The 15,769-nt window shown below is 37.2% G+C and overlaps 1 protein-coding gene across 7 annotated transcripts in view; it reads left to right on the forward strand.

Annotated features, from left to right (window-relative positions):
* The first annotated feature begins 7 nt into the window (after positions 1–7).
* The window catches only part of ADGRV1 (adhesion G protein-coupled receptor V1), a 288,663-nt gene continuing 272,901 nt past the window's right edge, over positions 8–15,769 (forward strand). For 5 of the 7 annotated variants that reach the window (XR_011682574.1, XM_071448717.1, XM_071448721.1 and 2 more), the window contains exons 1-3: positions 8–126; positions 4,783–4,878; positions 13,059–13,221. Coding sequence is in view for 4 of the 7 variants with exons in the window: in XM_071448717.1 (XP_071304818.1) it covers positions 13,200–13,221 (22 nt within the window). In the remaining 3 variants the exon portion in view is untranslated. Of the gene's footprint in view, positions 127–4,782; positions 4,879–10,820; positions 10,837–13,058; positions 13,222–15,769 lie in introns of those variants that run through there. The other 2 variants (XM_071448718.1, XM_071448719.1) reach the window with 2 other exon arrangements.

The following is a 15,769-nucleotide window of genomic DNA, read 5'->3' on the forward strand; positions in this document are numbered from 1 at the left end:
GGTGACCCTGTGGAACAGACCGCAGGCGTGGCGCCCTCCGCGGGGAGCCCTACGCTGGCCCCTCCTCCTCGCCCCCGCCCAGCTCCCTCCAGGCTCAGCAACCGCCGGCCACGCCGCCGTGGGGAGGTGAGAGTCGTCCCGTGCCGTGCCCAGCCGGCCCGCTCCGCCCCGGACCGCGGCTTTACTTGCCCCCACTCCACATGGTACCCACCGCGATGGCGGCCGCGCTGTCGCGGCCGCGCTGCCACGTCCGCAGCGCGGCCACGCCCAGGCGCCGGCCGCACAAAGAAGGGGGCGGGGGTGGCGGGAGGCGGCCCCGGGGTTTGGCCGTGCCTAGCCGACGGTGCCGGCCCGGCGGGAGAGCGCGTTCTAGTGCCGATTGGCGCTGGCGCAGTCTGCTCCGGTTCGCCCTGCTCCGTACTGGTCCTCTCCGCACTGCCCGCGCCGCTCCGCTGCGGCCCAGAGAGCGCTCTGGCTGAGCTGCTCGGCGTTGGAGGCCGAAGCGCGGGGCCGGCGCTGCCGGGCGATGAAGCGTTTCACCCTCGTCTTCCTGGAGCCCCCGGTGTGCTCTTGCTGATCCTCTTTCTGGAGAAACATAGTTTGCTCAGATGTACGAAGTTGCCATGTATTTGAGTCATTAAAAAGGTTCTTCTGAGACTGTTTTTCCCTAGCGTTCGCAGTTCCACGTTCTGTATCTCTTAGTCCCGCCTGGCTCTCACAGCCTTGCTGCACCTTCAGAAGCTGCCAGGCTGTTTCTTTATAAACCCTTCACACCTGTCCCCTCAGCACTAGTACTGCAGAGGTACAGAAATCTAGCCCTCACTGATAGATCTTTCTCACATCAGAGGTACCACAAATGAAACCCTGTCGATATTTCAACTTTCTTTTCCTAGCGGAATAATTTCTACTGTAGGGGTCTGTCAGCCGCTTTTGGGGTGCTGAGGCAACAGATGGATGTCCTAGATAGATTTAACTTAGTGTGTATTTTTGCTGACACAGTCTTAGCAGGAAGTTTTGGATTACAGCAGGAGTAAAGTATTAAAAAAACTGATGGCTCTAAGGCTAAATATGTTGTAAAAAATTGTTGAAGGCAAATGAGTTTGCAGGTCTGGTTCTTTAATCTGAAAATAGATTAAATTTGATCTTATGGTACTTTTAAATTAGGGTTTGGGGTTTTTTTCTTTTGTTTTTGAGCCTTGCTAAACAACCAAAGTGGTTAGAAATATGTTTGATATTAAAAAACACAGATTTTTTTTTTATGTCTTTACTTTGGAAAACCAGATGTCTTGAGTCTGAAGACATAAAAATAAGAGCTTACAATTGTGTAGCTCTATGAAGTGTCACATTCACACCCACAGAAGCTTAATTGAAGCCACATTTCCAGATATTGTAAAACAAGCTGTGAAGGTACGTTGTGTTCTTGTATGTCAGCCCATTTTTTGTGTGTATATATTACACATTGTATCTACCTTGAAATAGTATTCTGTTGTATATAAGGGACGATCAGTTAAAATAAAGGCATTCACAAGACTGTCTAGGTACTCCCTAGCCAAATAACATCAACATGAGCAGTACATTTCTCTCAAGAACATAGAGGTTTGCCTGAAAGAGTAGAAATATTCTCAGTTACAGAAGTCAGCACAAAATAACAAGCTGGCCATTTCATGCAGGTCTGATCACTGCTGTTTGTGAAGAAGCACGGAGTAGTACTAGCATTTAAATGTGATATTGTTCCTACAGGAAGTTCCTACAAGTTCATTGAAGCTAATTTTCTGGCTTTTTTATTCTACACTTGTGAAAAGAGCCCAGTGGATACCTAGTGTAGTCAGAATTTCCTCATACCAAAGTTTCTTATAAGTCCAGACACTTTCTAAACCATTTAGAGGCCTAGTTAAGGGTATTTTCTTGACACTTGGGCTCACAAAACATTTTCCTTGCTGAGTGTTTCAGGTGTAATTAACTGTGAACAGTGTCGTTTCTCCTAGACTGGCGCAATTTCTTCTTTCATAGCATCTTACCAATCAAAGCCTGCTCAGAAATAAGCTTTCTATTTTTATCAGGGGTCAGAAGCACAGCTTGTGCTGATTAACACAGCTGCACTGAAGATTTAGATAGAAGCTGGTATCCAACAAAGCTTGGATTGTCAGATTACATGACAAATGTGTGAACATATTTGTAGGAGTCCCAGAATGATTTTATTTTTGGGCATGCTAAATGCAGGTAGAATGAGCCTTCCACCACTGTATTTCTGGAAAGAGCAGTGTTGAAGATAACAAAATTGAATTAATTTCCCATAAGCCCAAAGTTTTCTTGTGGGATCTTGAGGAAAATTAATTTTAACTTCGAGATTTAGGATTTCATCTATTAAGAAGTACCATAACTTGTAAGGAACATTTGCAGCACCGAGCAGTTCTGTTTTGTTTTCTAAAGGAAGCTTTAGTAATAGAAGTGAAGTAACTGCAGTTATCTGTAGCTGGGAAACTGATGACTCAGATCCTATTCATGCTTTTGAAAGACTGTTTTATGAGACTCATCAGAGCTGCGGGTGGATCGGTAGAGGAGTTTGAAGTCAGAGTTTGTACGCAAGGGTGCCTGCAGTGGTGTCTAATGATTGACCCATCATGCACCACTAATGTAATATCCTTTTGGAGGTTTTTTTTAATCTTTGGGTTGTGAGGCTACAGCAAAGATCAGGAACAGGGAATTTCACCATTTCTTTTATCTACAGAGGTATACCACCAGGTCAAAAAAGAACTGCTGAAGCAGCACTCTGCCTTAGAATGGGAAAAAAGTACTGGAGTTTGCTTTGACCCTGCTACACCCATGTGTGTAACCATTTGTAACTGGTGACATTTTCCCATCAATAACAAAAGAGTATATTCCAAACCTGATGAACAAGACTGGGGCTGCATCGCTCCCATGAATGCTAATAAGAATACAGCCTTTCTCTATTCCCATGTAAGTTACTTTGCATATCCTAATAGTGCATTCTCAATGAGCAAGAGGGTCAGTGTTAATCACACCATGGCATTTCAACAGCATCTGCATGGATCTGTACCACATTCCTCTTGGTCATGTTATTTCTTGTGTGGCCTGATCAGAGCTTGGAAGTATACACATAGAAAGATTAGGAAGATCTTAAGAAATTTTTAGAAAGGAGTTGTAAGGAAAATGTGGAGGGGGGGCTGATATAACTTGTTAGTAATTTTTTATTAAAATCCCAAACGTATTCTTTCCATCTGGAAGCTATCCCATGTCATGTGCCACCACTGTTTTTGTAAGTCATTCTATGATTTGGTGCCACCAGTCTAGATTTGCATTTCAATAACTAGTGTCAAAGTGTCTAAATGTATATTTTAATTCCTTGAATGACAAGATAAATTTTTACTCGTTAAGAGATTCACACAGAAATACATGTACAGCCTTTGTCTGTCTCTGCTTCTCTGCTAGGTAATTGGCAGTACAATGGTAGTACAATTGTAGGAAATAGTAATGTCAAGGTAGCTCTGCAACTCCAGTACACACCAAAGGAAGTTATTAAGACATGACTGTAAGATGCAGTAAGAGGAATTTTTCAAGATCTTTATAAAAGTATGCAAGAAGCAAATAATGCTAAATCTACAGACACCGTATAGTCTGTTCTCCGGTAGAAATATTTGCATATATACATTTAGCTATAATCATAAACCCTTAATATCATTAAGTCCAACCATTGATCCTCAAAACTACCATAAATCCTTTTTATTTAGCAAGGGTCCAACAAAAGAAAAATGGCTTAAAATGATCCAGAATGTATTTGTTTAATTTATTATTGTTATAGTTTAAATGACAGTAAATGAAAAAATACAATTGGATTGAGACTGTATTTTCCCTGTGTGATACTGTACATATTTGCTGTTCCCCTTTGGTTACTTGACAGGAATCAGTAACAATACACATTAATGTGTATTGATAATAGAAATATGCTGTGTGCCTTTCACAATGCAGCCAGTAGGGTGGATTGGTTGTTTGATATTTTATTTTCAAAAACTGTAAATAACTGCATATTTGCTTCTGATTTACTGCTTAAGTACCCTCTGAATAAGAAAATCTATCAGGGAGCCCATTCAGTTATGGTAAAAAGTATGGGAAAATGCAGTATAGTTTCTCGAAAATGTCTTTCAAATTATTCACATATGGATTTAGTTATTAGATTTGGAATTCCTATCTGTTGATGAATAACTGTTTTGGTAATGTAATAGATGAAATTATTTTTGGAGTGGGTTTGGGTTTTGTTTTTTTTTTTGGTTGTTTGAGGTTTTTCCTTGGGGTTTTTTGGTTGGTTGGTTTTTGGCTTTTGTTTGTTTGCTTTAAAGATTATCACAAATTTTTTCCAATTTTTACTGTATGACTGTAATAAATCCAGTCAATAGCTATTACTATTTCATATGTTTTTCCTGCGTAAAGTAAGGAAACCTTTCAGTATTTATCTTCTTTTTCTTCACAGGTAATATTTGCACTGTCTTCAAGTCTTCATCTCATTTGTTTTCAATTGATTAAGCATTCAGAGTTTGTTGACTTCTGTTTTCTTTCTCTAGGTCTCAGTTTCTGGGAATTTGATTTATTTAGATCCTCCCTGAGTTACATAATTGTTTTTAAAATGCAGATACCAGTATTTATGCAATTTCAAATATCCACCCCTTTAGTTCCACGTACAAAAGTAATTCCACCATCTTAACTACTTGTCACTAATCTGCTGTTGATGTGTCTGAAGATGACACATGCTTGTTTTTTCTTTCCCAGTCACAGAATCACATTGGACACTTATGGTGAGCGGCTTCTCTGCTTGAGTTTCTTCAGATGAAAATGATTCAGAAGACCTTTATTTTAGCTTTGAAGGTATTCAGCAGTGTTAATATGACTTGTTTTAATGGAACCAGCCTATCCGGTGAACTCTATTACTGTAATACTCTCATTCCTGTTCCACTAATATTGATAACACAAACATTCAGTTGTGAGTTTTGTATTTACAGGGAGAGAGCGTGGAGGAGATCTATTTGTAATCCTTGTTGAACTACATATTACAAATATCTTCATGTCTTCATAATGAAATTTTATGTCTGTGACAAAAGATACTTGGGTCTCCACATCTTCCCCTATTGCAGCTGTTTTTGATGGTCAGTGTGATTTCTACTAAGAGCCACACCAGGTAGGAATTACAGGAGAAACGAGAGAGCTCTGATGACTGCAATTGGCTTTGGTACATGTCGGCATACAAAAGGGTATAAAATGCTTCTGGATCTTGGGCCAGTGGGGCAAACCTGAGGCTGCAGGCAGCTTATGTGTAGATCCCCCATTGGCAGGGATGCCTTCAGGGTACATCCAGCCTGAAGGAAGGGAATACTTCTGTGTAGATGAGTAAAAGCAGTAAGATCCGGTCACATATGGAGATAAAATGACAAAGTAGCTCCATAGGTGCTTTGTTGCTTTGTGACTGTGCATTCTCTAAAGCCAAAATCTGTAAACCTGTCTGTTTCTGAACTTGCTGATATTATAACCCTTTAAACCTGCTTATGTTATATACCATATTGACAAAGGTTGTATCTTAGTTGATACAGACTTTCCTCACAAGTTTCTACAGTGAATGTATTCCATATTGGTACATGTTACCTGCAGCTACAGCTGACAAAAGCTTTCTCTGGCAAACTGTCCTTTGATATCATTCCACTGGGAAGTGGGAAAGTGCCCTCATACTGGCGTTGGTGCCCCTGCAATCCTGTCAGCTCTGCAGCTGCCTCTTCCATGCCTCTTCTGTTCTTACCATGTGAGCAGAGGCCTATAGGCACGGAAGAGAATTCTCTGAAATATCCTAGCATTACTTTCATCCTTTGTTTTAAGCTGCTTTTGGCTGGAAGAGTGGTATATGCTGAGCAGCTTTTTATCAAAGGGAAAGGGAATAATAGAAGGGAGTGGGAGCAGGACCAGGGAGGCTATCTCATGGAAAGGGTCTGATTCAGAGTCATAAAAATCTTCTATATAGAAACAGGTGTGACATCCACAGCCTGGTAAACTCTTTGTTTATGAGCCTTCCATTTTCACCTATAAGGGCATATAAGTCTAAATGAAACTGTTGGATTAATACTCTCTGCTCCTGATATTAGTAATAAGTAGTTGTAAACATCTTACTATGCTGCCTTTCAAATTTTCCACACAAAATTGATTACAACAAAAAACATATATAGCTATTTGTAATATCAAATACTTACCAGTATACAGCTTAAGAAATGGTTGTTTTTCATACAAAACATGTTTGTTTCAATTTTGCATCTGTCATTTCTGGATAAATATATATATATATATTTAATATATATATATATATATATTATATATATATATATATATATTTAAAAATACGAAAATACTTGTAAAATAAATAATCTCATTCAACTTTTTAAAGCACTTAATATATGATTACAAATATTCAGTTTATGACATAAATATGAGAATGATCTACTTGAAACAGACTCTTGGAAGGGAGCATGTTCATGAATTTTAAAATAGATTCCTCCCACTCTCATTTTCTTACAACTTTTGTCTTTCTATTTGATTTAGTTTCTATACGGGACAGTAGAACACATCAGAAACCTTTAATTCTTTTAGAAAGTATCAGGGATGTGAATGCAAATATGTTACTAGTAATCTTCATCAGGAGAGACAGTAACATAGCCCACATGGCATCAGTAAAGTGTATGCAAGATATTAATATGCCTACTGTGACAAGTTGTATTTAATGGGAAGCAACAAAGAGTCTGTTTTATTAGTTTTCCTCCTCACTCAAGTAATAAATCTTAAAAGCTTCAATATTGATTCAATGAAATGAATGGTTGAATCGTTATGGAGAGGCTCTGGCAAATGGACAAATGCTTCCATGGTTACATTGAGCTATGCAGTATGGTTACTGAGCTTTGCTGGTTTCCTCCCTCTGCCATTGAAGTAGAATAACAAGCCACAGGGAAGCACCACACATGATGAGTGTAAACTGGAAACAACTTTAAAAGATCAAGTTAGCTGATCTTATACAGATTTTAAACAATATAGGATTTATTATTTTATACTCTTTGCCCTAAACATGCATTTCAGTAGTTTTTCCTTTGTATATCACTTTCCCATGGAATGGTTTTATTTCTTGCCTGAACAACCTCTCTTTTGATTTGGAATGCCACAAATTAAAAGACGGTGAGAAAATGTGTTTCATAGTGCTGTTACATGAGTTATATTTTGTAGGAAAATTTATGCATTAGATGGTGTGCCTGCATCAATGTGGGCTTTTGCAATACCTAGATAGCAAATAACAAATCATGTTTAGAACTTTTATATGCAGTTGCTTTAGGATTCTTTGCAGTATAAAAATAATTAAGTGGTTTTATTTTCAATCTGCTTGCATTTGAGGTACTCAAATTTCAGGTGTCACAGGGAATAAATTATTATAAATGCATTACATTTTAGAAAGACTTTAATAAAAAACAATGGCATACAATTATTTAATTAGAAATAACATTTTAAAATGTTACAGATCGAGTATTATATTAATAGAGGGAAATTGTGAATGTCTTCAAAGCACAAATGAAACTGTATGTATGAAAAGCAGATTTATTGACAATAGTTATATTCTTTCCCTTGGAGACCAACTCCAAAATAAGCATGTTATCTACTGTATTAGCACTGTTTTATTATTTTCTCCTTTGTGTGCTTGACAGTCCTCAGAAGCACCATCTCAGCATTGGAATGCCAAATTGTTTCAGCACCTCTTTGTACAGGCAAGGATGAATGCCAGGATTCCACACAGCCAGGAAAATAAATTCATAAACATGGAAAATAATTACTTCTGAAACAAAAATTCTGGCCTTAGAGCTTTCCATTGAAAGTTTGTATTTATTGTAGGTACTTAATTTCAGTTTCTCAAGTAATTTGTCTTTAATTCTGAGGGGGGAAGGTAATCAATTAGTGAGAAAACATTTCAATGTTTCACTTAAAAAGAGAAGAGTCAATTCTTAAGTTGAAAGATATAGGGGATTTTGTGTTTCCAAGTAGTTCTTTTCCTCATTCGAAAGGAAGCAAACAGAATGCTTAGTTGTGAGCTGGGAAAGCAAGTTAAGTTGTATACAGCATCTGGAATCCTCTTGCTTTTGTTTTTAAATAGTTTTTGAGGACTTTGAAATTAAGACAAAATTAGATGCAGGAGATATAGAGAGGTTTTAATATTTTTATTATATCTTACCTTCAAAAAATGTGCTTTTGTTAACCATTCTATTTGAATTTACAGTCTAGTGCTTGACATGCTCAGAAGTTGTGTGTTTCGATGGATTTTTTTTAGGTTATACTTGTAATACTTATTTTCTGGATAGAATGTACGTTATCAGTGACACACTGCAAATGAAGAGGTGAACGCACTTGAAGAAGCAAGACTGCGACTTCATTTAGCAGCAGTCACTGCATAAGAGAAGCAGGCAGGCAGGTCTTGACAAGTTCTCATCTTGCTGTTTCTTCACATGGCACACAAGCCAGTAAGCATGCACTTTGGTTTGAAATGAGCTATGTAACATTGTAAGACCATACCAACCCTTCACAGATGACATTCTTGCATCATTAGAGTGACATAAATGATGTAAATTGTCTCAAAATGGCATGATGAGCTTGATCACCCAAATCTAAGATGCACTAATTTGAAACAAGGCAGTTATTTTCTCATTAAGTGTTCATTTTTCGTACAGTTTAATATTTAAATTGACATTTTTAAAAAGCCATGTCACTTTTTGTGGAAGTCTTGTCAAATGAGAATTCATTAATCAAAAACTTATGATTATATGAATAGTGTTTCTGTTGTAATGTGAGTTAAAATATAGCAGCCTTTAATGAGCAGATGCTAGGAACTATTTTCTTTTTCCGAATACTAGGAGTAATTCAAGTTTTTATGTTAAAAGCTCTTTTAAAATGTTAACATCAGCATGCTTTATCTGCATACAAGTAAGGATCTGTACCATAAAAACGTTAATCTTTATTAAATTGATCATAGGAAGCACAAACAAATTCATGTTTGTCCACTGAAAAAACATTAAAAAACATCTGAAAAAGAGCACTATATGCTTGAAAGTTCTCATTTTTCAGTTTCTTAAATCCTGGACATTTCTAAAAAATAGAAGATCAATATCTGAGTTTACCTATATATGTCAGCACATGAACTAGTCTGGCATAAACCGATCAGTCAGAAGTGTAATACTCAAATTTTGTTATATAGTCTTCTCAGTTTATTAGCATTGTTTGCATTTGTCTATTTTTTGTATTTCCTGCATGTGTTTGTTTATTTATCAGGAACCTATGCAGTAAAATCAAGATTATGACATTAAAGCATTCCCAGCCCAACAAAAGGATGTGGTAAAGTTCATGAAAAAGAGCAGTGCAAGTGTCTGGTGTCAGGTGTCACTTGGCAGTGGTTTTGCATTTCTCTGGCATTGGGAGGCTGGATAGGGGTCTCCAGAGAGTGCAGGTAGAACAACCAAAAAGTGATCAGAAACCTCATTTCACATTTTGAAAAAGAGACAACCCAACCATGATCCTAAGCTGCTATGGGATAGGTCAGAAGCCTGCTAGTACAGACTAGTCAGGCTGTGAGATGAGCACACCTCTTTGGTATAAGTTTTGGTTGGTTCTGCCCTCTTTTAAAGCTTGACTTAGCATAGTTCCCTGAAGACTATGCTACTAAAGCCATGTTCTATAGTTCTGGCTGCTGTTTCTTTCAATACTGCCAGTTGGAAGTGGTCCCCAGTGTGAATCACACTAAATAATAAGGGAGAAAGGGAAATGCAACCTAGATGTCAGCAAAACAAACAAATCAGAATCAAAAATTGAGCACATGCTGCACATGCACAGGGAAGGATATTAGTGCTTGTGGCTGTCTCTAGCATGGTTTATCTTGCAAAAACACTCAGCACCATGGACCATCATTCAAAGAAAATCCACTTTAAAAACACACAAACAAACAACTAACAGCTGACTACCAAGACCAAGTTAATTTCTTGGAGGAAAATATTCTATATCTTGTGATTGCTCTGTGAAGAAGCAAGATGAGCTTCAGTATCTGCCTTAGTCTGGGGGATATTATGTATTTTTGAAGTGCATCATATTGGAGAACTTGATTTATAAATAAAAGGTAAAAATAACTTGTCTGTTATATCATAATTAAGCATTGATCTATGAAAGAGCTATGCACATGCTTCTTGTTCCTTGTTCTGAGTAGTTGAACCTGTGCAGGACCAAAACTTCAAAATTTTTTTAATCTCTTTATTTGGTACTTGCATCCAAATAGGTGCTTAGCCCAGAATTCTGAAGCTTGGATGTTGCAGGTGAAAACACAGGTGAATTTTAGTGGCATTTATGAATTAAAAAAATATTATAGCATTTATTTTTGTTTTTTGATATTTGTAGATTAATATTTCAGTACCTCTTACTGAAAATCAAATGGCACTGATAAAACAGAAAAATCTTACTTAATAGAAACAAAAATGCAAAGAAGAGAAAGTACACATGCCTGAAAAACCTTTGTAAGGTGTTTTTTTCTTCTTGCTTCTTTAAGTCATGTGTTCTTTCTCAGGAATTTGTTTCTAACTCCCTCTTCTATGGTCTTTTCTTTCAGATGATGCCAAATGAAGGGAAAAGGCAAGGTTTCAAAACAAACAAACAAACTGGGGTCTGTTGTTTCTGGCACTTTCAGTATTGGTTTACTTGCAGCAGAGCCATTTTTTGCTTACAGAGTTTTAATGATTTCAGAACAAAGGGTATCCAAACAAACAAAGAAGTGAGGTGTGTACTTAATATACCTTATTTACTGGTTTTATTGAAAAGAGAAGCTAAGGCTGACCTGGAGGCATAATTCTGTGCAATGCCAGATCCATTGTAGGTCCAATACCAGTCCTGATTGTTTGTCTCTGACATTTGTAAGGGTTGGGAGTGCAGTGTGGGCTGCATGCTGATTTGTTAAAAGTGTGTGTGTAGAGTGTCTGATGTCAATCACCATCATCCTTCCAGCTGCTTGAGGACTATCACTGACAAAATCCTATGGTAGCTTCTCTCATCTTCACATGTAACAAAAGGAAGCACAGATCCCTGGAGTGGTATGATGAAAATGAAAAAAAGTAACTAGGAAATCCTCAGAGTTTGAGTGAAAACATGGAGTGTACCACGTGTTGAGTCAGAGGGCACAGCAAAAGGTGCAGTCCTTTTGGGTCTGAATGCAGTCTTGTGGAAAGAGTCCATGAGAATAACCACATGAATTACTGAGCCCAAGTCTGAGTTCTCATTCATCCTTAGCTTTCCAGCTCAGTAATTAGCAATGTTTAATGTGCTCAGGCCTTCTGTGATTGAGAACTAATGACTGCTAAGGCAGCCCCTCTGATAGCTAGTAGGAGGTGAGCTTTGTACAAAAACTGGATGAAAAGAGGAAAACATAAGGTAAATCATATAAGCTGAAACAACATTGTAGAATAAAAGATAAAAATAGTCTTATACCTCTAGTATCCTTTCGGCCAGTTGATCCACAGAAGAAAAACAATATGGTATTTAGATTTTAAAGCTGAAATATAGTAACAGCATGGTATTGAAAAACATGGTGCTTATCTCTCATGTTCATGCATTAAATTCTGACTGGTGGAAAATTTTGCATTTCTAAAGCCAATACTATTAGTATTGGCTTTAGAAGGAATGCTTCTTGCTCCTTTTTTTTTTTTTCAAGATGAATATGCATAATAAAGTATTGATCAAAAAAATATGACCAGATATAAACCCAGGTGAACTAGTGCAAGAAGTGATTAAACATATAAAACAGACTACCAAAGAGAACAACCTGAATTCCTTTTACATGCACAGCACCTGAATTCCTTTTTTGTTTAGAAGCAAAAAAATACACTTGAAGTTTTTTTTAAAAGAGAATTTTTGTAATGTTAGGTGAATCATCTCAATATTTCCTCAACTCTTAAGAACTGGAGTTTTTTGTGATTATTAATGTCTACTTTTCCATATGCATATTAGATTGTCCATGACTTTATCAGTTATACTGCAAATTTTTATTTATCAACATTGATTTTTCTCTTTAGCTGTATACAGCGTCAATAGAGAGATTCTTCTTACCTAACAAAGCTAGGTAGTAGTCTGAGATAACTATTTGGACTCCCTATTTTGTCAGAGGAGGGAAATAACCACCTCTTAGAGACACTTCATCCTATTGTGCTATGAGTCTACACTAGGCTGGATGGCTTGTTAGGTGGCATGCTTCTACTATAAACATCATTTTTTATAAGCAAATTGTTTTTAGTAAAATGCTTTTTACTAAGTAATTTTTCTAACCTTTCATCATTCTCTAGCATTTTCTTTACCTTTCCATGTCTGTTTACATTATTCCCGAATTATCATAGCTCAGTACAGATTGATGTAGTGACTAGGCTAATGACATCAGGAGGCATAGAGTATACTAGATTCTGTCTTGGTTTTGCCTGAATACTTCTGTGCTCTATTCATTCCTTCTCTCCTTTACTGGATAAGAAGAAATTTTGATACTTATATGCTCTTAAGTGAGAATCTGTGTGTTTGGGGGCGAACACTGACAATATCTGAGTGTTGCCTTTGTTTCTGTCTTGTGGCTCAGGATTTTCTTGGGATGGTGGTGACCGTTAAATATGAATCTGATATTAGCTGGAGTGAGTCTGAAATGCTTTATCTAGGATTGGAAATTGTTTCTCTAGCAGAGAATTGTTTCTCCACCCTGAGCACTGAATAGCTGTGAATTAAGATGAGCTGCATGTTCGGGTGCCACTGAGAACTTGAATCCAAAATCTGTCATAATCCAATAATAAAACCTGTCAGTTTTGCTGTACAGAATAATACAACAGTGCAGCCCAAGCTGAGTGGAGGACCTGCCAAGGCGCTGGCGGGAGGGGCTGGCTCTATCTCAACTACGGCAGTGCAGCGGCAGTTGCTGGGCTTTGAAAAAATTCTGTCCTCTTCCATCCCACCCCTTTTTATCTCCACAGCAGTGGGAAGGCAGCAGCGGTCAGGAGAGGGAGGAGAGTGCTGGGCGCTGCTCAGAACAGAGGGAGGAGTAGGAGACGGGAATGCATAATGCGTGAGTGACAGTGGGTGTGCAGACGGCTGTCGGAGTCCAGAAGACGCGGATGTTCCTGTCCCAGGGTCCAGGTACGTTTATTGTCCCTCTCTCTGAGGCAGTAGTTGCTTTGGAAGCATCCTGTATCAGCTGCAGAGATGTTCCCTGTCCAACCTGATGTTCTGCAGGCAGCACCTGTTGCGGCAGGGACGGGGTTTAGCAGCGGCAGACGCTGAGCCTGTCGCTCATCCATCCATGAGGGGCTGCTGGAGGGTGACAGTCTGCTAAGGTTTCTGTTGTTCCAGCAGCTTCTCTTCCTGCTCTGCAAAGCCAGGCAGGGTGGAGACGGTAGTCTTTCCAGTGGAAAATTCTGTTCTCAGGGGAAGCTATCAGGATGCAGCTCAGTCTGAAGCCAACAATTTTTGACTCTCAAAAAGAATAAAACATTGGCAATTTAAATTAGGTGAAAATAGAAGGGTAGGAGCTGCCTATGCACTGTGTGTTTTAAAGGAGAGTGAGTTGAAAGTAAGAATGAATTTTTCAAGTCATTGTCTAATAAGGAATGAATTTTAAACATTATTAATTACAATATGAGATGTAAGTGATTACAATTAGAAATACTGCTTTTGCTTCTTGCTTTTGATGTGTTGATTCTATGTAAGACATTGCATAATGCACTCTTGCTAACCCAGATAAAGTTAAGATCAAATGTATTTGGAACTGCTTGCCAAAAATCAGTCATTGTTTTTTAATGAGTCTGTAATTGCTTTATAGTGCAGATATAAAATAACATGTGATTTTAAAAAATCCTATTCATTATATAGAAGCCAAAAGTGTTTTTGGTTTTTTTTCTTGATAGTACTTTATGCATGTTTTCTAGAATAGATCTTTTAGTTAAGTATTAAGTATTTTGGGACTCGGCCATGAGGACAGTTTAAGAACTGAAGGTAGAGTGTGATATATTTAGTTTATCTGTCCCTTAAGCCTAGAACAAGCTTCTCCTACTAAACAGAGTTTAGCGTTGAAAGACTGAAAAGAACCAGATTCCTGAGGAAATAAAATAATTCGTGGCATAATAGGCTTAAAATTGAAACTGTCAAATGTTTGATAATATAAGAGCTATCACATTTCAAGGGTCTAAAATTTCTAATTTGTAGTTGTTACTGATATTTATGTTTTTATAGATTTCTAAAGCACAGTTTTGTGCTTTAGCAGTTTTCTGATACACTTTTGTGTTTTAATAGCTTTAGATGAAGATATCAATAATGTTTACTAAAGTTACCTCTGAAAAAATTAATTAACATCGATAATGGGAGCACATGCTTATTAGATTGTCAGTGTGGTCTCTGTCCTGGACACATGAAAATCGATGGGAAAATGTTATCTGTTTTTGTGAAATCTAGTGTTGGGCAGTTTATTTGTGCTATCAGTATTTTTAAGGTTGAAAAACAATGTTGGAGGAGTTTCAAATTGTTGGTGCTAGTGAATGAGATTGATCCTCATGCATTCAAATCTACTGTGCAATTCTTCCCTGAGAAATTGTTGTAAGCTTTATTTGAAATAAATTTTCAGGACTGGGTCTAAATCATAGCCTGTATTAAAATCTCTACTACCCATGGATTTTTATTTAAGCTTATTATATTCAGTATGTTTTTATTTGATTTGGAATTCCATTAAAAAAATAGAGTGCTTAAACCTACAAATGCTTACATGAATATTTTACTTAGAATGTAAATATGATGACTGAAATTAAAGTATTGGATAAGCTATGATAGCATATTCCTTTAGTTGTGTAACACTAAAGAAGAGTACCACTACAGAGGTCTGTGAGGATCTCATTCATTGGGCAGCCATGATTTATAGCAATTTGTGAGAAAAATATTGATGGTCTATAAATCACCTTTGACATTGTTACCCAGCTACCACTGGTGTTCAGAATTGTGACGTGGTAACAATAAAGGGATATTTAAAAAGCATGGTTTAAAAGTTGTCTATGAGCTTAACAGAACTTTAATTTTAGAATGTTTCATTGAAAAATTGGAAAAATATGTTCTTCCCTTTGAAGAAAGGGAAATTTAAAATTTGTCTCAGCTACATCAGAAATGTTTTAGTCCCAGGTGTTTTGGAAAGCCTTGGAACAGTAAAATTTATGTATGACTCTTGCTATTATTTGAGGTAGAGTATCTGATGCAATTTAGCTAAATTTTATTTCTGAATAATACCAGCCTCTTCCAGGGTGTTCCTGGTATCAGTCAATTTAGTTGTTCACTAAGAAAAACAAAAACATAGGTAGGCAATAGTAAATAAAAAATATATGCTGAAATTATTTGCTCATGGACTATTAGGCCTTGACCTTCTAAAAATATGATCACATATATAATTATTTTTACATGTGTAATCCTCTTGATCGGCTGTACTCATTTGTAGAAATTGTACTTGCATTACAACTCTACAAGACCGGCCAATTATAGCATAGCCAGTATATATATATAACTGTATATAAATATAAATAAAAATTATATATATATATATATATATATATATATATATATATAAAAACCTGTCATATACACATGAATATATCAGTTCTTTTCCTCTCTAGAAATAAGCATATATAGTGTCTAAATGCTTCTCTCAATA

The sequence above is a fragment of the Agelaius tricolor genome, unplaced genomic scaffold (assembly GCF_023055355.1).
Source record: "Agelaius tricolor isolate 1412-34295 unplaced genomic scaffold, bAgeTri1.0.p SCAF_27, whole genome shotgun sequence".
NCBI classification, from domain to species: Eukaryota; Metazoa; Chordata; class Aves; order Passeriformes; family Icteridae; genus Agelaius; species Agelaius tricolor.